This window comes from Patagioenas fasciata, chromosome 4, assembly GCF_037038585.1.
Source record: "Patagioenas fasciata isolate bPatFas1 chromosome 4, bPatFas1.hap1, whole genome shotgun sequence".
Lineage (NCBI taxonomy): Eukaryota > Metazoa > Chordata > Aves > Columbiformes > Columbidae > Patagioenas > Patagioenas fasciata.
In genome coordinates, this window is record NC_092523.1 from 17,621,261 (window position 1) to 17,643,933 (window position 22,673).

General features: G+C 38.3%; 1 protein-coding gene across 12 annotated transcripts in view; it reads right to left on the reverse strand.

Moving 5' to 3' along the window:
• LCORL (ligand dependent nuclear receptor corepressor like) overlaps positions 1 to 22,673 on the reverse strand; it is an 82,296-nt gene that overhangs the window by 49,264 nt on the left and 10,359 nt on the right. For all 12 annotated transcript variants that reach the window (XM_065836244.2, XM_065836241.2, XM_065836246.2 and 9 more), the window contains exon 2: positions 1,116 to 1,181. In XM_065836244.2, the coding sequence (XP_065692316.1) occupies positions 1,116 to 1,181 (66 nt within the window). The remainder of the gene's footprint in view (positions 1 to 1,115; positions 1,182 to 22,673) is intronic.

A 22,673-nucleotide genomic window follows, 5' to 3' on the forward strand; every position in this document is an offset into this window, starting at 1 on the left:
AAGTGCTAGTTCATCACAGCAGATAGGAGTGCTACTCATGAAAATAAGGTTTAACCCAAATTTACACATGTCTTAAATGTTTTTTAAGTCTGACTAGTGTCATGCTTAGCTTTACAGGTGGCAAAAAAAATTCTTAAAACATCAGAAAAATGGTATTTCAAGTTCTCCCCCTTTTCCTTATGTATATCCATATTTTGTTATGCATTTGATACAGGTCAAAGAACTTGCACAATATGACAAGGACAAAATCAAAACCAAGTTAAAGCAATTACTCCAAAACTATTCTAAGCAAACACAGTATATGCCACCCTGCCCCTTGTACTAGCACTATAGGAGTTACATGTTTTACAAACTACAGTATCAGATAATAAATTGTAAAGAAATGGAACATTTTGAAAGTTTGATAAGAGAAAGAACATATTTTTAAAGCCATGAAAATGAACTTGACAGAACACTCCATTCAATGCTTCAAAGCAATTTTGTGCTGGATGTGTCTCCTCTGCTTTTGTTGACGACAGATAAATCATTTCATACTTAACTAAAGACTCGGATGTTACTGACAGCTGTTCCAGCAAAACCAAACCCATGTGGAATACAGTTAAGTTTTACAAGGATAATGGAAAAAATATGTATACACACACACAGATATATACTTTATATATATATAAAATATTTTTAAAAGCACTATATATAATGATGTAAATATACACAAAGCTTAAATTTTCTTGACCACTACAAGAAAACCTAGGTAGCATTCATCACCTTCCTTTTCCCAATTAATGTCAATATGAAGCTGAGCAGCTTGTCTTCCCTTTCTAAAAGCAGTCCAAAAAAATGAAGTAGAAGGTGCAGTATTCCAGAAAAGCAAAACATTCTCGTTAGAGTTTCTCAGGAAAGCTTAGCTAATCCAAGATTTCCCTGCATAGGAACAAAACCCAGGTACCATTTTATCTAAAATTTTCTTTATAAAGAGTATTGACAGGAATACAATGAAATAAACATTAGAAAAACAGCTGAAGACTTCCTTTTTAGAATTCAATATATACTTTAAACTGCCTTTAACTAAAGGAAAAATAATACGTTAAGGTAATCACACTAAAAGCCAGCTTATTTACCTTCAAATAAACTGAGGTCTCTTCGTAGCCTTGGTCCATAAAGCCCTTCTAAAATACTTTCAAAACCTGGAGACAAAAGAAACATTTGAAACAGTAAATCAGAAGTTTCTGAAAGGAAAGCAAGTTTGAGAATACCAGCAACAAGTTTTCTCAAATTCTGGGAGCAATTCCAAAAATTGTTACATTTATCAACACAAATATTTACTCCTTCCACTACGGTACTATTCAACAGAATTAGAAGATAAAAATAAGACAAGGCAACTGCCATCTGCACACAATCGGCCTATTAAGCCATGCCCCTACAACCTCATTAGACTTAAAATAACTAACACAGAATCTTAAAGGTGGGAGGATTAACCTCATAGCTCTACACAAGTGATGAAGCCTCTCTGTTAAACTGGGAATTAGAAACATGTGTGGAGGTAGAAGAAAAAAGAAAGAGAAGGAAACCTTCAAAATCAGAAACTTCTCATTTATGAACACCTGAAATTATATAATCTCAGTAGGCTACTATTTCCACAAACATAAAAGAGAAACCTTATTTTGCTTCTGATATTGCAACAGTCCTCTCTAGTCCTATGTGTACAAAAACTCTTTAAAATTGAAGATTAGCTAAATCAGATAATTTTCCAGATTTACCAGCTACTCTGTTTAGGTTTTTGGTAAAATCACATACTATAACAAGGGCAAAGACACAGAGCAAATGAAATTATTAAAAAACAAAACAGAACAAAAAAAACCCAACCAACCACACTCTGTCCTCCTTCCCCCAACCAAAACAGAAAATGGATGGTAACTGATAAAATACGGTGAGAATTTACATCATCAACATAACAGAAGTTTTGTTCAATATAGAAACAGTTTACAAGTGTCCCTTCTTTTCTGCTTCCAAATAATAAGCTTATTTTCAACTAAGAGGATAATTCAAAGCAGCATTTGAAGGTTCTCATTCCTCACACTCAAGACCAGTCTACATTAAAATGTAGCTATTTTGTAGTACTTTGCAAGACAATTTAATCATCATACAACATAAAGAATACCAATATCTTCAGGGAACAACTAACTACCAAAGAATATTTAGAATCATAAAATCTGCTCATCAGATGTGATGCCCTCTAAAGTAGCACAACATACTGCTCTCTCATCAAAACTGACATTTACTTTTGGGTTTAGATTACACGTACACTAGTATAAGGAAGAATAAATATGTACCATATCTTAAATAGTATATTAAATAATAGATTAAAATCCTAACATAGACAAAAGAAGCTAACACATAGGAGCTGTTCAGCTTGACAGGTCACATTTTGTTAAAATTTACCTTTCAATTTTGTATTATTTTATAATTTTAATATACTTCTCTTTATTAATAAATTCAATTTATTATAATTATACTTGCTATATTATTTGAGCTATACATACATTTCTATTTTAATTTTCCACTTTTCTTCGTAGTAAATAGTCCCACACAAGAATGAAGTGACAAGATCACTGTCCTCTCACAAACACATATGTATCCACTTTTTAAACACAATCTACAAAAACTAGACAGCAAAAATCCAAGGCAAAAGTATACACTAAAAATTACCTTCAAGTATTATTCCACTGACTCTTAGATTCAATGTAATATAAATTACATCATATTAACATGGCACAAATTCCCAGTTCGTCTGACTTCAAATGGTTATGGACCAAAAAAAAAAAAAAAAAAGCAAGAGAGATTAATAAGTCTGAAGTTAAGATTGCAATTCCCCAAACACAACAATCTGGAAATACAAAACACACTAGTGTATTATTATGTCACCAGTGTTATAAACTGCAAGCCACCTTAGCTCAGCAGCTAGCCAATACTTGGGTTGTTGCAAGTTACTGTCACTGGGTAAAAATATGAATGGAGTGAAGCATCTCTCGCAAACAGCTGTTCTTATTCCAAAAGAACAAACACTAACTACCATCTGTCAGCACTTTCTAAACCAAATAACAGCAAGCTTGTTTACTGTTCTAGTCAGCACCCAAAATCTCCTTGTTTTCTGGACACCCACCTGCTCCCCAACCCAAGGTGTGGAGGGTGTTATTTGTTTCTGTCTTTACTTTTATACTTATCCACATCTGCCCCACTGCCCGCTCCTGCCTCTGCAAAAACACAAGCACAGAAAACTCAGCTCTGTGAGCCAGCAATTTGTTAAAAAAGAATGCCATTTCCAAACAGACCTCCATACAGCTTTTACTAAAGACAGCAATTAGCACACTGTGGGCTTTTTTTCCTGAACAAAGGACACACCACCCCACTCTTCTGCTAGGCCACCAAACTTGGTTCCATCCCACCCACCCACGGTGATGCTTCTCTTACAAGTGCTCCCAGAACTTGCCAATTGAGCCACAACTTAGACTTACTCAATGTGATCATTTGCTTCCTCACCTTTGGATACTTGATCCCTTTTTTTTTAAAGAAAGTTCACCTGTACAATCTAACACCACATAATATTTTTCCAGCCCTTACTCTAAAGTCTTCCCAGAAAAGATGGGGACTACTTGCATTTTGTGCAGTTTTCTACAAAGTTCTGCTCCTGCTTTTCAGCAGGATTGACAGCATTTTAATTTAGCCTAAACAAGAATATACATTTTCACTTCTTGTATAGCTACTGATGAATATGTGCTGGCACTGTTTCACAAAATGTAATCACCTGAACCCAGGCATTGCAATAAACCTTTGTTTCATTTCATCAGACAGTGTGTGTAAGAAAATGTTGGTGGTGGTTTTGGAATTCTTAATAATCTGAAGAGCCTACAGATACCAGTCAGAAATATTATTTGCTTATACCTCTTGCAATTCACCAATAATACTACTAATAAAGTCTGCTCTAAATTATTTTACAGAATTTTGTCTCTTGTCGTCTTACAGAGAAAATATGCTTCGAGTGCTCATAGAACTTAATGATTTAAGCTTTCTGAAACGTTTTATCACTCTAAACTACTTAGCGTCTGTCACATCTTAAGTCTGTCTTCATTAGAAAGTGTATGTTGCCAAGCACAAACAGTATGGGTTGTAAAATTCTTCATTATGAATAAAACAGAATATTAATGGATACAGTCCATGGAAGCTTCCCAGGCTGTGCACCTTACACAGACTTGCAGAGGTACTCAAGGAACACACTAGGAGTCTTCCTCACTGCATGACCAAATACAGACATTTTTCATACCCCTTAGTAGTAGTGTGGCTACATATTATGTTGGCACAAAAGGAATTGCAGTTTTTGCATTGTTCAAATTTGCTGTTTGATACTGGAATGCATTCTTATATAAACGTGGTTATGTTATACATAATGGGCTTTTCTTGCTTTGTGTTTTCTTTTTTTGCTACTGACTTATTACTTGCTCTTTATTTTATATTTATTTTAGACTATGGAAATGATGTTAGACAAAAAGCAAATTTGAGAAATTTTCTTATTCAAGTTCAAAATGCGTAATAAACCAGCAAAGATAACTTGCAACATCAACAACACATTTGGCCCAGGAACTGCTAATGAACATACAGTGCAGTGGTGGTTCAAGAAGTTTTGCAAAGGAGACGAGAGCCTGGAAGATGAGGAGCTTAGTGGCCGGCCATCAGAAGGTGACAATGACCAAGTGAGAGTAAATATCGAAGCTGATCCTCTTACCACTACACAACAAGTTGTCAAAGAACTCAGCATTGACCATTCTACAGTAGTTCAGCATTTGAAGCAAATTGGAAAGGTGAAAAGGCTCAATAAGTGGGTACCTCATGAGCTGACCCAAAATCAAAGAAATTGTCGTTTTGAAGTGTCATCTTCTCTTATTCTGCGCAAACAACGAACTATTTCTCGATCAAATTGTGATGTGTGATGAAAAGTGGATTTTATGCAACAACCAGCTCAGTGGGTGGACCGAGAAGAACCTCCAAAGCACTTCCCAAAGCCAAACTTGCACCAAAAAAAGGTTACGGTCACTGTTTGGTGGTCTGCTGCCCGTCTGAGCCACTACAGCTTTCTGAATTCCAGCAAAACCATTACATCTGAGAAGTATGCTCAGAAAACTGATAAGATGCAGTGAAAACTGCAATGCCTGCTGTTGGCATTGGTAAACAGAAAGGGCTCAATCCGCTACAACAACACCCAACCACACATTGCACAATCAACGCTTCCAAAGTTGAACCAATTGGGTTATGAAGTTTTGCCTCATCTGCTGTATTCACCTGACTTCTGCCCAACTGACTACCACTTCTTCAAGCATTCTGACAACTGTTTGCAGGGAAAATGCTTCCACAACCAGCAGGATACAGAAAATATTTTGCAAGAGTTCATCAAATCCCAAAGCACAGATTTTTATACTACAGGAATAAACAAACTTATTTCTCATTGGCAAAAATGTGTTGATTGTAATGGTTTCTATTGTGATTAATAAGATGTGTTTGAGCCTATCTACAGAGTTGATTCTATGTTGCACTGAGTCTAGAAAAGTCACAAAGGTGCAGACTTAGAATTTTTAATACAAGGTTGGCCTAAACTGAGGTCAAGCAGAATTAGTTATGCAGCTTCTAGAAAAGCAATAGCAAATGTATCTCCATGTTTCTGAGAGAAAATAGTTATTTCAGGCTCACAGTTGATCCCAGTTCAGTATGTTCTCAAACTGCCCCTTCTCTCCTCTCCATGTCCTCTAGGTGATAACAACTGAGACTGCAAGTGTGTTTTCAACAAATTTGTTTGAATGACTCAGATTATGGGTTAGGAGAACAGGTGAAAAAGAATAAATATTATGTAATAAACGGATACTGACATTTAAGTACTGCTTTCAAATGCACCACTTGGCAAGTTTGAAGATAGGAGAGGTAATTACTATACAGTTGGGAAAGAGAAAATTAGTATATGTGTAGGTTATATTAAAATGTTTCTGATAGGTTTGGTAGAATACATCATACTACTTTCTTGATTCTCCTAGTGTTGCTTATGGCCATAATAATTCCAGTATTTTTATTTTCTTTTCAAAACAAAGTCCATTTCATTCATTCTTGACTCTTCATTCCTTCAGAAGTAGTATTGCCCTCTCCCCACATTTACATGCTTTTATTTCAGAAGTAACTCAATTCTAGGGCTTTCACTACAAGGCTTTTTTTTTTCTTTTTTTGTTAAAGTCACTGTATTTGAAATATTTTACCATTTTACTATAAATTAATATTTTTTAGTAAAAAAAGGCATTTTTTTTCTTTGCTCTTTTACTCAGTGATAGAACACAATAATATTAAATCTCAAGGAGGGGCCTCACAAGATTTAGGCAAACTATAAAAATTATAACTGACGCAGGGGCATATTAAGGTACTAGTAAGAGGATTAATTGGGAATCCACGTAACTAACTAGCTGTGATGCTGCAGCCACCAGTTAGGGAAAAAAAAAAAAAAAAAGTGAAGGAAAATCTTATGATTTAAATTCTCATCACACCAATGACCCCATAATAAGCCACACAGAAAACCCTTCACTTATACTTGCTCCTCTCCCCCCAGTCTGCTTCAGCTTCTTCCAGTTTAGGAAGGCACAAGCAGATGAACTGATAAAAAGCTTTCAGTGGAAATATTTCTAAATTAATTCATTTTTTGGTTTGATATCTTTTCAAGCCATAAAGACTGTTTCATTCATATCTCTGGATGCATACCAGAAATGGTAGATTCATGTTGCTTACATAGACAAAATTTAAATGGAAGAAGGAGATGCTTTAACAATACTGCTCATCTCATTAATATCTACTACTCCATTTTTCATCTTAATGCTGAAAGGCTACCCATTAGAAGAGATCATATTGTTTTCTCTAACTACATGTTAAGGAATTTGGACATCCCAGGTACATGCAAATTAAAGTTTTGCTTCTCCCCTTCTTCCCCAGCATATCCTCAGTTAGACATAAGGTCAGACTGCTGCACACTGCTTTGAAGGACAGGGCATGCATGTGTATTTTTACTATAACGAAGTGAGACTTTTAGAGCTTAAAACACTACAGCCTCCAAATGCACTGAAAGAAAAAAAATAAAAAGGGATCTTGAGGCTCTGTATGACACATCTTTGTTAACTCACCTAACAAAGTTAACAGAATCATGTCGGGATCTTCACAACTTCTGCAACCCTAAACACTGACTTATCACAGGAACCTACATCACCCTCCACTTTGTGGCTTACTGTATCAAGAATCACAGCTAAATTATGGTGGTTCAAGCTGTTTTACTGAAGTCCAAATCACGTGTTATTCAGCTTCTTAAGTAAAATCAGGCCTCACCCCTCCTCCTATTTAAGAAAAAGATGCTGTCAAGTAACATGTATCAGCAAGGAAGATTCATGCCTCCCTCTCATTTTTTGAGTTTATTCAATATTCTAAGCACAGTAAATGGAATTAAAAGTTAGAGTAGAAAAAAATTGCACATTCTAAGCAGTGTGTAATTTAGCCATTAATGCTGCTTTAAAAATCAAAACTAATGGAAAGTAGGTTCAGAATTGCTGATTCCAATTCTTAGAGGATTGTAAAATTTAACAAATGGTCTTTAAAACGTAATTAGGACAGTCCAAAGAATAGGATTACATTTAATGAGATTGGGCACAGTACCACCAGACACAGCATTAAAATGATACTTACTTATTTTTCTGGTGTTCGGTAGTGGTAAGTTAGCGTTACTTTACTTTGTTATTAAAGAGATTTGATTACAATTAAGAGTTCAATTCTTGCTTCTGCATTTTCCTATGACCACAGGAACACTTATCTAGTTTTCATATAAATTCTGTTCCCACTGTGAAGTCAGACAATGCATATTATGAGGTGTTATTTCTTAATCTATGAAGACTGTAAATAGCGTAAGGGGTCTCAGAAACCAAAAAAATCACATTGGAAAGAAATTCTGGACACGTAAGGACCAAAAGACAGATCCTGCACATCCCAGTGTATTGTCCTAGTCAGCAGACTAACCGCCTCATATGCAAGCTTCCTGTGGCCCATATACTTTTATTTTAGTAGTAGTAACTTCATGGCAAGATGCAACAATGAACACAGTCTGAGATAAAACCCTCCAATATTACCACAAGAAGTAAAAATTTCACTTCATATAGATAGGTATATAAGCAGTTAAAAGCTTGATTTTACCACACCAGAGCAATGACTTAAATGACTTAGAAGGCTTCCCGCCCCCCCTCCCTCCGCCTCCTTGACACTTTGCCCTGACCAAAAAGTGATCCCTTCTGAAAACTACAAGCAATTAATAAAAAGTACTATACACAAGTAACAAACTTAATTCCTATTTCTCCTCATTCTATACAGTTTCACGACTGCATTATTTAGTTTGGCTCAGTACAAGAGTATATCTGAAAGGAGTTTTGTGGTTTGCATTTCTGAGTGACTCGTCTTAGATTTCAACAACTGCAACACACATAGAATTCAGCTTCATGAGATCCATCGAGCATAAGAACCACCTTTTTTTTTGTTTGTTTTATTAACAAGTAACACAAGCAGACAAGCACCAAGTCTCTCAGTTTCTCTGAAAGAAAAAAAACCTTTGACTTCTCTTCAAATTCTGTCTCAACAGTGCTCCAGCATTCATTTTAAAACACAAGTGCAAGAGTAGGAGGCAGTATTTTGTTGTGGCCTATTTAAAAGGCAAGGAAGTCATCTGCCTTTCTTACAAAGTTATCCCTTTCATAAGAAAGGGACTTGGAGCTCACATTCAGTCATTTTTTAGTTTCTAATAATTTAAACCCGCAGCCTTCTGAAGTATAATATAAGCCCTGATTTTACAGGTGCTGCTTGTACTCTGTGTTCCACCACATTTGACACTACAGGTCACCAGTTCCCCTGAGAAAATGGTTATCTGCTTGTAGATTTTGCAATTTTTGTCTCCAAATAAAGAAATGGTCTCCACCTTCCAAGTGGCAGGGGGGAAAAAAAAAAAAAAAAAAAATCACATCAGAAACTCAAGCCCCATAAGAATACCTGTGTTTATTACTCAGCCATCAAATTCCTTTCATATGTCAGACCACTCTCAATTGATTTGGAAAACATTTTAGAAGTTTTCTGTAGTACTAATTCAAAAGTTTGAAAATAATTTCATAGTAATCTCAATCTTTTTATTACACCTAGTTACTCCAACTCCCTTACAACTGCCTAAAGGATAATATTCTGTAGAGAAGAGAGTTATTTTCATATTTTATAAGAGTAAAGGGTTTAACAAAGTAACTTAAATTAGGAGTTAACAATGTCCACCTGTTTTTTCTGCCTTTCCCACAGGTCAGCAGCTGTCCTCTCTGCCCCTTACCATAGATGGATTAATAATCTTAGCCTTGTTTATATATTGACATAATTCTCAAAGTCATAGGGTTTTTGTTGTTTGTGGTGTTTGTTTTTTTTTTTTTAATATTATTTATTATTTATATTTTAAATCTACTATAACAACAATTTGGAAAGACCGGGTTATTACACCACTGAAGCACTGAATTTAAAAAAAAACAGCCAACCAAAAACAACACACAACAACAACAACTAAGTCAACCAAGCAAACAAAACACACAAGCAGAACATAAATACTCAATCACCTTTTGGCCATTGTTAGAAAAAAAAAAAAAAACCAAACACAAAAAACAACAGACACTATCTTGCTGGGCAGAACACTCAAGATACAAAGCAAGACACCAGAAGCACAAATTACTAAGGCTTGATCCAAATGTTACCTTTTTCCTGTTTGCAGTGTCACTACAGAATATCTATTCGGTAAAATTCATTATTTAATAAAATGCTGGTCAGATTCTCAGGTAAAAAGCAGCCTATTTTTTCTTGCAGAGAAACTCTCTTAGGACAGATTTCACATAAGAATGTTGACTACCTTGTCTAGCTTGAATCCACTTTTCACTTATAGCACTAAGAAGTATTATTATGATAGAAAGTTTTAAACATTTAGCGGAATGGGCTCATTTTCTTTACCATATTGATTCAGATCTCTGAGCAAACAGGAACCAACATACCAGAGATTCCAATGTGAAAGGGAGGAAATCCTCTATTTAGACTCCAATACAAATTCTGAACCACAGCTAAAAAATATACTTGTCCTTCTCTAATGCAAACCTTGACTCCACAAAACAATGTAGTTGAGGACACTGTTGCTGCTGCTTAACAGAGACAGGGTGACCAAAAACTGAAATGAGACTACAGAACAGCTTTGGTTCTAACTGGCTACTTTTCACTTCAGATAAAAATCCTCACTTTCAACTCTCTATGCTGTATTTTATTGAGGAAATTCAGACAGTGATGAAATATGTTTTCCAAAAAGAATATATACATCAAACATAACATTGAGCAGTTACAAGCATTATACAGAATACAAAGAGGGAGTAAGAGTCCAGTGCTGGGAGTGGGACATCAGCCATACCTCAGCAGCAAAATAAAAAGAAGAAATGTCCTACCTCCCCTCAACTGTTCAACAACTGTAAAGAAAAGGTTGGCAGCCCTTGTAACTTAAGTGGCACATCTGTAGGTTAAGTAAAGACTAAGATTAGCATCAGTTCTAAATTCAGGTCTATTTTTCAGGTACTTGTAAACCACAGTAAGAAAAATAAGGTTCAATTAAAAAAAAAGGAAGAATCTCCACGCTCCAACGTGTCCTTGTTGACTTGTAAATAGGAAAGCCCACATGACACCTTTTACTGTAGCCTCCAGATACTGTAGAAATTAAATCTTATTTAATTTCTAATGTAGTAGCAAAATATTGAGAGATTTGTGTTATTTATAATTTAAAATGCATAAGGAAAACACTTCAGAAGTGACTGTGCTGCTCTGTGGATAGGAAGAGAGAAAAATGCTTCTAAGCGACAGTTACTGGAACTTAATTTCTATTCTCTCTAAAAACTCTACTTTCACAAATAGTGATGTTATCCCAGCTGTCACACAGGGACATTTAGATATGGAATTGGTGTGAATATCAGTGTTCTTCAGATACCGAAGCTTGTCCTACTGCCTTTTTCAAGATGCAACATCAAAAAGGCATCTAGATGCCAACTGCTACTCAGAACAGTGCTAGTGATAATTTGGGCCAGTTTATAGTTTGTATCCCCAGAGAAGAAAATTCAGAGGGAATAAGTCACTGCAAAAAAATATAATGCTCAGCTTGGAAAACTGTTTGCTGCTTCCTCATTTGGTATCACTTCAACTGTTTTACAACCTGAGGAGAATAATGCCCAAGCCTAGAATATAGAAACAATTGTCATTTTCAGAATACCATGTGCCTGAAGTGTGTTCTTATTTCTTAACCATGATTTTAAGATGTACAAGAGGACTGAAAAGCTTGGCTAAACTAAAAAGTTTAGGATTGCCAAAGAAAGACTTATTTTCTATGTGAGGGCCTAGTCAGATGTCCACTAAATCATCATAGAAAAACAAAGTCCACAGCAAATCTGTAACAATGAACAAGTCAGAACATTGCTTTACTGCTATACAGTATCACACATCTAATCTGCATCTGTGAGAAAGTCTAGCAGCCAACTAATGAATATGTAGGTCTGGCACACATCCTGGGCTACCAGAATCAAAGAACATGAAGCTTTCTCCTAAGAAAGGAGAGAGAGCTCAAAGTTGTTAAACAGTTATCAGAAATTGCCAGTTCACTAAGCCAAAAAATATTTAATTCAAAATAGTCCTAGCCTGATGAACTTTTGAGAAACTGAAGCATAGGGTTCTGTACCACACTGTGGGTCTACTGCAAGCTAATTAAGTTGCAAGCCTTCAGGAACATTTCATGAAACTTATGCCTGACAGTAAGTTTAACAAGGAAGTCTAATTTCCTCAGGGATTCAGAGTTTCATGGGAAATTTCAGGATGTTTCTTTTCAATTATCATTTCTGCGTCATTCAGACAACCTGTCTATTCCCCACAAACTGTAAGCCATTTTGAAATTACGAACAAAAGTCATTCTTAGCTCTCAGTGAATCCAACTCACTCATATTTAGAACCTTTTTTTTTCTAAGTTCGAAATCGTTTGAAATCTCACAACTAGACTGCACTAATATGGTGGTTCCCTGAAAGTAATTGACTTATCTGCTGAAGCTACAGAATGAATGGCATCTTGTATCTAGATGCCAAATCATAACACAGTAAGTGAACTATAAACCCTCTAAGTCTCAGTGCTGCATTCTTCAAAGTATTTCTTTCCAAACATTTTATTAACACAAATACTGAAACAAATTTATTAAAAAATATTTTTAATAATCCTAGACATACCATAATTTTACAAGGAAATGAGTGCAACATAACTTTAAACTGGCAGTTAATTTAAGTTTGTGATAAGTTTACTTTTCCACATTTTATTATACTTGTACCTTGTATTTTCACCTTTAACTTAAAGCTTATTTTTATGAATACTTGGTTTAAAAAAAATAAACCAACAAAACCAAACAAAAAACCCAAACCCCTGGACAGTCATCATTATTGTATCCAGGCAAAATTTGGCTTGGCAAATCAGACAAAATTTAGAGCTGTCAACATGTCAACTCGGTCAACAAGAACTGGACAGTTATCTATGTAAAAACTTCATGTGAAAAAAGAGATACTAACCATGTCTTCTTTCTCTAACGGATTTTCTGGAATTTGAGGTTAAAATTGCCTCAGATGCTCCAGTTAGATTGGAAGAACTCTAAATTCAGCTGAACTATGATTTCAATTCAGTTCTTAGAAATGCTCAGTGCTTAAGAGATGACATTGTCCAATGTAGGCAGGTAGAGTACCTCAACTTACATGTCATAGACAATAGAAGATGTAATCTACATCTTCTAAGCATCCTTTTGTTGAACTTGCATAGTATACTGAAAAGAATACACACAAGTTTATAATCGTTTCACATTTGATTAAAAGGGCTGAATTCCCTCATTTCCCACTGGAGACTGAAAAAGCAGAAATACAGAAACAGACTTTAAATATACATTTTAGCTTCATATTAGGCATTCTCATCAGATAAAAAAATGTCAGATATAGGAAGAGAACAGGAAAAAGTTAATTACTCTCTTGTTTTTGCTTTTAGTGTTTGACACAATTCAAAGATTAGACAGGTGTGTTTGGGTGGGCTTTTTAGCACACGCTTGTTACAAACTTTTGGTAAACTTCCAATCACTAAATGGCACAAGATAAAGCACAAAATGCTAATATTCAGAGTGTGGGACTCTGATTCTCATCTCCTGTAGAACAGAATTCATACAGCATTTGAGTGAAGTCATATACCAGCTCCGAACATTTACTGGGAGATAATCGATAACCAGTTTTGTAACAATTCTGTAATTCATTTCTGATTACAGTCTGTAAAACTCAGAACGGTAACAACTGTCCAACCTGACTTGGGGTGTGCAGGGGGGGTGCAACACCAAAGAAAACACAGATATGTATTTTAAGTACCTAGCTGGTCAGGATTTTTTTGGTTTTTTTCCCCTCTCCCAGAAGGACCATGAATTTTAAGATAAACAGAAAAAGGTAGAATCTGTACCCGATTTTACTATTTCATTCACCATTTAGTGAGTTTCTTTGACCCAAGACAGCCATATCCTATTGCTTCCCACAAGTCTCAAGCAAGGCAAAACAGGAAACTTTGGTACTTGGAGTTGCTCTCTAAGTAGGGTACTTTTTACTCTTAATGAAACAATTTTGAAAGACAACAGCAACCACTTAGGGAAGCCAACAGAACTGCAAGGTCAAGAACACAGGAATAGCATTTCTCAAAAGAAAGGTGTGATTACAGTCTGCACTTCCAGCAGGAGGGAAACTCCTGCACAAACCAGACAAATCTCAATTCCAGCATTCTGGAAAGCATCATATGAAGTTACTTATCTGTACCAAACTTCTTAATCAGTCTCATAAGTCAAGGTCACTCATATCCTACACAAAGAGCAAAAACCAGCATTTATTACTAATCTACTAGGTTGAGAATGAAGGATGAGAAAATGCCAGACTACCACTGGAGATGGACAGTTAATGAAGCTGTTCAGTATCTGGTTTGTAATTGTTCTATAGACCACATAATTAGGTCAGTTGGTTGTTAAGGGCAGGTGGAGAAGGACAGCACCACCTAGTAGGAAAGACAGTTAAAAACTCTTCCACACACCATCCAAATCACTACCAGTTAGCTACTCTTGCAGACAACAGTGGAAGAGGCTACTCTGGCTCTTCTGATCTTGTGATGATGGTGGTTGAATGAGGCAGACAAGGTAAGCAGAGAGTGTGCAATCCATTTTTCCTACCTAGGCAATTAATAAAAAGGCCTCAAGAAAAACTTTAATATGCTCTGTTAATATCACAATATGAAAGAATCAGAAATTACTTCAAGTCACATCAAGTGCCAGCCTTCAAAACCTTACTACAAGCGACAACCTAAAGTAAAAGCCTTACAAAGTTGGGCTTGGGCCAACAAAACCTCTTCATGAACCACTGGACAAGCATTCTTGAAGTCACCAATTAAGAGGCATATTCAGCAAGACCACAGATTTCAATAACTGACAGCATCACACTAAATAAGCAAGTTTCCTCAGAACACACTACAGTGGGTTTCTCGCACAGCTTTTTCTCTTGCAGGGTCACTGCAGAAAGCATTAACTAGTTAAAGAAGAAATCATGATCCCTTGAATTTTCAGTTCACTCCCAAAAGGCTTGTGGGACAAACACTACTTGCCAAAGAGGACAACTATAATTCACACATGACTGATTTACAGACAAATGCTTTTCAAAAACCCCGATATTTGTAGGATTTACTAAAGAGTTTCTCTCTGATGTGAATTCTTCATGTTTTGTCGAGAAGCCCTAGTTTTAAGAAAACACCTTGCTCTATGCAAGTGAAATAGTGAGGTACGAAATGCAAAAGTATCATTGACTCAAGTAATCTACCATTGTTTCTAAGGACTGTGCACAAAGTTGATCTTGGGTCAGTGCTTAAGTGCAGTTCTTCACATCAGCACTCAGCTCAGGGAACTCTAGGCACTTCCAGCATTTCAAGATAAGAACTCCTGATGCCACAAGTCAGAAACAAACAGAGCATTTGTTATTAATTAAACTCCATTTCCCTGAGGCAGAACACATTCGTTCAGGAGTCTTACCAAGAGTGCAAGACAGGAAATAAAACTACTTCCCAATACATCCTAACCAGTCTGATTGTCTTGCTGAAGAAATCACCTCTGAGGAGATATAACAATTGGCATTCCAACAGAGGTGGCCACTATCAGTTTGGGTTGTTTTGTTTTTGTTTTTCTGTTGCTCTTTAAAAAATAGTAAGGGATTAAAATAAACTATGATAAGTCACCTTAACTAAAATGGGAAAGGCCAAAATCAAGAGCCACCTCACAATTCTCAGCTCCACATTAGACAGCTGAGAGAACCTGATGACATGGAAGCCTGAAGAGAATTTGCACAATGCACAGCAAACAGGCATGGAATTGACAAAAAAGGAGGAAGACAACAGCACATAATGTTGAAGGAGACGGTCCAGACTGAAGAAAGGTTATTAGACAATTTCCTTAGGAGTAAGTTTTACTTACTCACTAAATCCCTTTTACCAACAATCAAAAGCATGTAAGCGTACCTGAAGTTCTGACTGATTGTATCAGCACAAAATGATGTAGGCTTCAAAGATAAACACATGACATTTTATTTCACTTCTGATTATATGAAGTGTAGGAACATACACCTGGACACAAATTAAAAAACACTAAGAGCTGCACAGTTTAAATTACTTTGGCCAAAGGATCTTGTTTCCTGATAGACCACAGGACAATATATAAGCCATTAATTGAACAATTCCTCAGATTTAGGCATCAACAGAAAAAGGCATGCCTAGACCTCAACTGGGAGAGCTTTGAAACAAAACCTCCTGAACCTCTTCCTTATGGTAAAACTCTCTATGTGTCACCAGATCATCTAGATCATCTCTGACCTCAAACACCAGGTACAACAGAGTGGAACACACAACAGGTGGCAGCATTCCAAAGTAAACAGATAAGAAGGTAAAATTGAGTTTATAAACCATAACTCCCCAACAGACATTGTACTATATCACCTCCAAGCTTGTTTTCAGTCAGCTGAACACTAGCTCTGAGTTCCGTGTGGCCTGATGCATGTAAGTTTACATTTTCAACACTTCAGGCCAAGCAGCTATTCCTTTTTTACCCCAGCCCATTTAACTCCCTTGTTGACATGACAATCCACTACATCCTTTAGTCTCTAGGACCTTCCCTCTGCTAAGCGACTTCAGCTGGATGCCAGGGAAAGAGCAGCATTCTCCTGCTCCTCAGAGAGCCTACATGACCCAGTCATACTGTGATCAGTTTGTCTAAGGGATAAATAAAACATGCTTCTTGTAATAACAGCCTGTTGTTGACAGGAACAAAAAACATCACAGCAACAACAACAAGAAAAATTGAAGGAACTTGAGGATGATAAACCCAAACTAGTACTTACGAAGATATCAGCAAGCTGGTTACCTCAACATCAGAGGACAGGAAAGGGGCAAAACTTAACACCAATCAACAAAAAGCAATCAGCAACTGCATATGCCTGTCTTGGACTGGTCTGTGTACTCCTACCAGACAGACATCTGCCTAGAATATAGGCCAGCAAAGACATACATAGAATCATAGAATCAATTAGGTTGAAAAAGACCCTTAGACATCATCAAGACCAACTGCAAATCTAATACTGCTGAGTCCAACACAAGCCCATGCCCCTAAGCACTACCACTACACATCTTTTAAATACCTCCAGGGATAGCAACTCAACCACTTCCCTGGGCAGCCTGTTCCAATGCCTAACAACCCTTTCACTGAAGAGATTTTTCCTAATATTCAATCTAAACCTCCCCTGGTGCAACTTGAGGCCATTTCATAAACCAGCAAGTCAAAAGCTCATAACTGGGCAAATAAAATCCGAAGAACAGAATTAGCAGATGCATAAAGAATTATAATGTACTACTGAAGACCCAATGCAGCTTCTGTGAAGGGAAATCATACTCTAAACACAACTGATGTCAGTAGGCATCTTGACATAGGACATGGAATAAATCAAGATTTCAAAGAGACATCCATGGACATCCATCTTCAAAAGCTTTAAAAACTTCCTATGCAACAGGGGTGAAGTCCTTGCATAGATAAGTAACTGGTTAAAAGACAGAAGTAAATGGCTAGTTTTCACAGCAGAAGGTCACAAACAAGAGCGTCTGAGAGTTGCCTTTGCTCTTGCACCCACAGTGACAATCCACTGCCCAGTACTCTCTAGTGTTAGCAGCAAAGAAAAATCAAGATAACATCACGAGAACTTCAAAAATATCGAGGTTATCAAGGTGGTAAAATTGAAGATGATTGCCAAAAGCAAGTAAATATTAAGTTAAATAGTAGAAAAGACAAATCTTCATGTCACATCAACAGTAATGGGCTCTGAACTGACTTATCACTCAAATTTTATCCTGAAGTTCCAATATATAGTTCTGTGAAAAGATGAGCTCTGTAAACGGCATGTCAAGTGTTTTGACTTCCTAAAGGAAGATCTTCTGTATTGTTCCCTGGTTTGTCATCACATGAATTCACACAGATGTGATCTTGAATACATATAGTTCTAGCTTCTCATCTCAAGAAGAGACCAGAACTAAGAAAGGAGGGAAGAATTATCAAATTTAATAAACAGCTTATCTACAAATAACATGTAAGAACTCCTCAGCTTTGAGGATGGAAGAGATGGTGAAGGGAAAATAGGTGAGGCCTTCAGAAAAAAAGAAAAGCAGAAAAACCCCAAAACCACATGAATAGGAAACACCTTTGCCATCCCTTGCCTTTTTAAAGTAATGGTTTAATAGCATGCTTCCACTTCTTTGTTTAGGACAAATGAGAAAGTAACATAACATTGTATAATAAGGGGACACCAGAGATCCACTGAGGTTTTACAATGCTTTGAAATCACACACACACACAAAATCACCAATAACTTATGGTAAAATAATCTAGTAAACCAATTATAAAACCCAAGAAAAAGATTTTTTCCTGCCAAGGATCAAGACAAGTGCCATTGAAAGGCAGAAGATATTTCAGAAATATTATGTATTAATAATTTTTTAACAGCCCACCACTGGCTAGAGACAATAGATTCTAGATTAGACAGATCCAGTAGAGCTAGAATGACAGAATGACCTGAGTTGGAAGGGATCCACAAGGATCATCAAGTCCAACTCCTGTCCGTGCATATGACAACTCCACAGTTCACACTGTATGTCTGAGGGTGTTGTCCAGTCTCTTCTTGAACACTGTCAGGCTTGGGGCCGTGACACCTCCCTGGGGAGCATGTTCCAGTGCTCCACCTCTGGGTGAAGGACCAGTTAAGTAATCTGGACATCCATAAATCCATAGGTCCAGATGGGATGCACCTGCGGGTACTGAGTGAGCTGGCTGAAGTAATTGCTAAGTGACTTTCCATCATCTTTGCTAAGTTGTGGGAAATGGGAGAGGTGTCTGAGGACTGGAGGAGAGCAAATGTCACTCCAGTCTTCAAAAAGGGCAAGAAGGGGGACCTGGGCAACTATAAACAGGTCAGCCTCACCTCCCTCCCTGGAAGGGCGATGGAACAACTTATCCTTGGTGCCATCTCCAGGCATATCAAAGATAAGGGGGTCATGAGGCACAGTCAACATGGCTTCACCAAGGGGAAGTCATACTTAACCAACCTCATAGCCTTTTATGAGAACATAACCAGGTGGATAGATGATGGTAAAGCAGTGGATGTGGTCTATCTTGATTTCAGTAAAGCATCTGACACAGTCTCCTACAGCATCCTCACAGCTAAACTGAGGAAGAGTGGTTTGGAGGATCGGGTAGTGAGGTGGACTGTGAACTGGCTGAAGGAAAGAAGCCAGTGTTGTGGTCAAAGGGGCAGAGCCTAGTTGGAGGCCTATATCTAGTGGAGTGCCTCAAGGGTCAGTTCTGGGACCAGTACTATTCAATATATTAATCAACAACTTGGATGAAGGAATAGAGTGCACTGTCAGCAAGTTTGCAGATGACACCAAGCTGGGAGGAGTGGCTGACACGCCAGAAAGCTGTGCTGCCATCCAGCGAGACCTGGACGGGTTGGAGAGTTGGGTGGGGAAAAATTTAATGAAATATAACAAGGGCAAGTGTAGAATCTTGCATGTGGGTAAGAACAACTTCAGGAACCAGTATAAGTTGGGGAATGACCTATTAGAGAACAGTATATGGGAAAGGGACCTGGGGGTCCTGGTGGACAGCAGGATGACCATGAGCCAGCACTGTGCCCTTGTGGCCAAGAAGGCCAATGGCATCCTGCAGTGTATTAGAAGCGGGGCAGTTATTAGGTCAAGAGAGGTTCTCCTCCCCCTCTACTCTGCCCTGGTGAGACCACACCTGGAATATTGTGTTCTGGACCCCTCAGTTCAAGAAGGACAAGGAATTGCTTGAGAGACTCCAGCACAGAGCCACAGAGATGATGGAGTGGAGCATCTCCTTTATGAAGAAAGGCTGAGGGAGCTGGGTCTCTTTAACTTGGAGAAGACTGAGGGGCAACCCCATTAATGTTTATAAATACATAAAGGGTGAGTATCACAAGGATGAAGCTAGGCTCTTCTCTGTGACAACCAATGATATGACAAGGGGAAATGGGTGCAAACTGGAACACAGAACATAGGAGGTTGCACTTAAATTTGAGAAGAAACTTCTTCTCAGTGGGGGTAACAGCACACTGGAACAGGCTGCCCAGGGAGGTTGTGGAGTCTCCTTCTGTGGAGACATTCAAAACCCGTCCAGACACCTTCCTGTGTAACCTCATCTAGGTGCTCCTGCTCTGACAGGGGGATTGGACTAGCTGATATTTTGAGGTCCCTTCCAATCCCTAACATTCTGTGATTCTGTGAACCTTTTCCTAATGTCTAGCTTAAACCTCCCTGGCACATCTTCCTGCCATTCCCTTGGGTTCTGTCACTGGTCCCTAAAGAGAAGAGTTCGGTGCCTGCCCCTCCTCCTCCCCTTGTGAGGAAGCTGTAGATTGCAACGAGGTCTCCTCTTAGCCTCCTCTTCTCCAGGCTGAACAAACCAAGCGACTTTAGCCACTCCTCATACAGCTTTCTCTGCAAACCTTTCACCAGCTTCTGGACACTCTTCAGTAGCCTAATACATTTTTTATCCTCTGGCATCCAGACCTGCACACGGTGCTCCAGGTGAGGCCACACCAGTGCAGAGCAGAGAGGGACAATCATCTCCCTCGCCCAGCTGGCAATGCTGTGCTTGATGACCCCCAGGACACAGTTGGCCCTCTTGGCTGCCAGGGACACTGTTGGCTCATGTTCAACTTGCCATTGATCAGAACCCTCAGATCCCTCTCCGCAGAGCTGCTTTCCAGCATCTCATCCCCCTGTCTGTATGTACAGCCAGGGTTACTGTGTCCCAGGTACAAAATCCAGCGCTTGCCCTTGTTAAACTTCATGCAGTTGGTGATTGCCCAGTTATCTAACTTGTCCAGATCCCTCTGGAGGGCCTCTCTACCCTCAAAAGTGTCAACAGTTCCTCCCAATTTAGTGTCATCGGTGAACTTAGACTCAAGACTTGAGGGAATACCAAGTCATTTATAAAGACATCGAAGAGTGCTGGCCCTAGGATGGATCCCTGTGGAACCCCATTAGTGACTGGTTGCCAGCCCAACGTAACCCCATTTACTAGAACGCTTTGAGCCCGACCCATCAGCCAATTGCTTACCCACTGGACTATGTGTTTACTCAGCTGCGTGCTGGACATCTTGTCCAGCAGGATAACAGTATCAAAGGCTTTACTGAAATCAAAAAAGATTACGGCAATAGGTTTCTCTTAGTCAGCTTGGTGGGTAAACTTGTCATAGAACAAAATCAAGTTTGATAAGCAAGACTTTCCTCTCATGAACCTGTGCTGGCTGGGAACAATGACTGTGTTGTCATTCACATGCTCTTTGATAACTTCCAGAACAATCTTCTCCATGATTTTGCCAGGAACAAAAGTGAGGCTGAGAGGCCTGCAGTTGCCGGAGTCATCCCTGTTGCCCTTCTTGTAGATTGGAACAATGTTTGCCAGCTTCCAGTCATCTGGGACCTCTCCAGATTCCCAGGAAGATTGAAAAATCATGAAGAGAGGTCTTGCTATGACATCAGCTAGCTCTTTAGGCACCCTAGGATGAATCCCATCAGGCCTCATCGACTTGTAAGGTTCTAGCTGGAGTAGCAAATCCTGTACAAGTTTTGGATTGATTTGAAGTTTATTGTTCATGCCGCTATTGTTTTCTAACTAAGGGCTATGAAGGCCCCCAAGTCCATCTTCAGTGTTGAAAACCGAGGTGTAAATGTCTCAAGTTTGTCTATGTCCCTATTAAAAGGTGACCACGCTCATTGAAAAATCGGCCAATGTTATTTCTAGTTTGCCTTTTGCCATAAATACCTTTTTAAAAGCCTTTTTTATTGTCCTTCACAGTAGTGGCTAGCTTGAATTCTAATTGGGCTTTGGCAGCACGAATTTCCTCCCTACAGTGGCAAGCAGCATCTCCGTAGTCCTGCCATGATGCCTGACCTTGCTTCCAATGACCATATAATTTCTTTTTTCTCATGTACTTCAAGAAGATCCCTGCTCAACCAGGCTGACTTTTTGCCTCACCTGCTAGATTTCTGGCATTTTGGAATTGCCTGGTCCTGTGCTTTTAGTGGGTGGCACTTAAAAACTGGCCAGTGCTGATAGACCACAACACCTTCAAAAGCTTTTTCCCATGGAATCTCACCAAGTAGTTCTCTGAGCAGCCTCCAGTCTGCTCACTGGCAGTTTTCCTCCCATTAGCAAAGATTCTGAACCTGACTGCTTCATGGTCACTGTGACCAAGGGAGCTACCAGTCACCACTTCCCCACAAGACCCTCTCTGTTAGTGAGAATTAAATCTAGGAAGGTACCTTTCCTCTTTGGTTCCCTTAGTACTTGTACTTACGTGTTCTGATAAGTACTGAACTTAAGCTGTTCTTATCTGATAATGTAGAGGCAGATTATTATGCCTCTTATTCAACATGGTCTGGACTATACTTTGTTTGAAATATTCTTCAGCACGACTCCAAAGAACTCACTTAAACAGGAACAGGAGGAAAGGAAAATACTCAGATCACAAAGAGAGCTTATTATAGCCTCTGCACTGCAATTGGGACTGTACCACAGTGCAGACAGTAAACTTTGGACAACATCTGCTATTAACAGTTTACACTAGCTTGTACATTTGTAGCTACTTTTTTTTCACTTGTATGTAAACTATTTGTTTAAAATTCAAATTCATTACAGCAACTTTATAGTCCTTAGTGCTCATTACGCCTTAACACTCAGTTTGTACTATATTATATAAGTAATAGTATCTCAATAGGAATAGATATGGAAGGTTAAAGGAGAAAAAGGAAAAATCCTAAATGATGGTGTTGTGACAATACACAAAAACTGTGGATAAATTAAGGCTAGAAGTTAGGACACTTCTAGTCAGAATGAGCTTGTGATCCATCTCCAAAAAAGAGC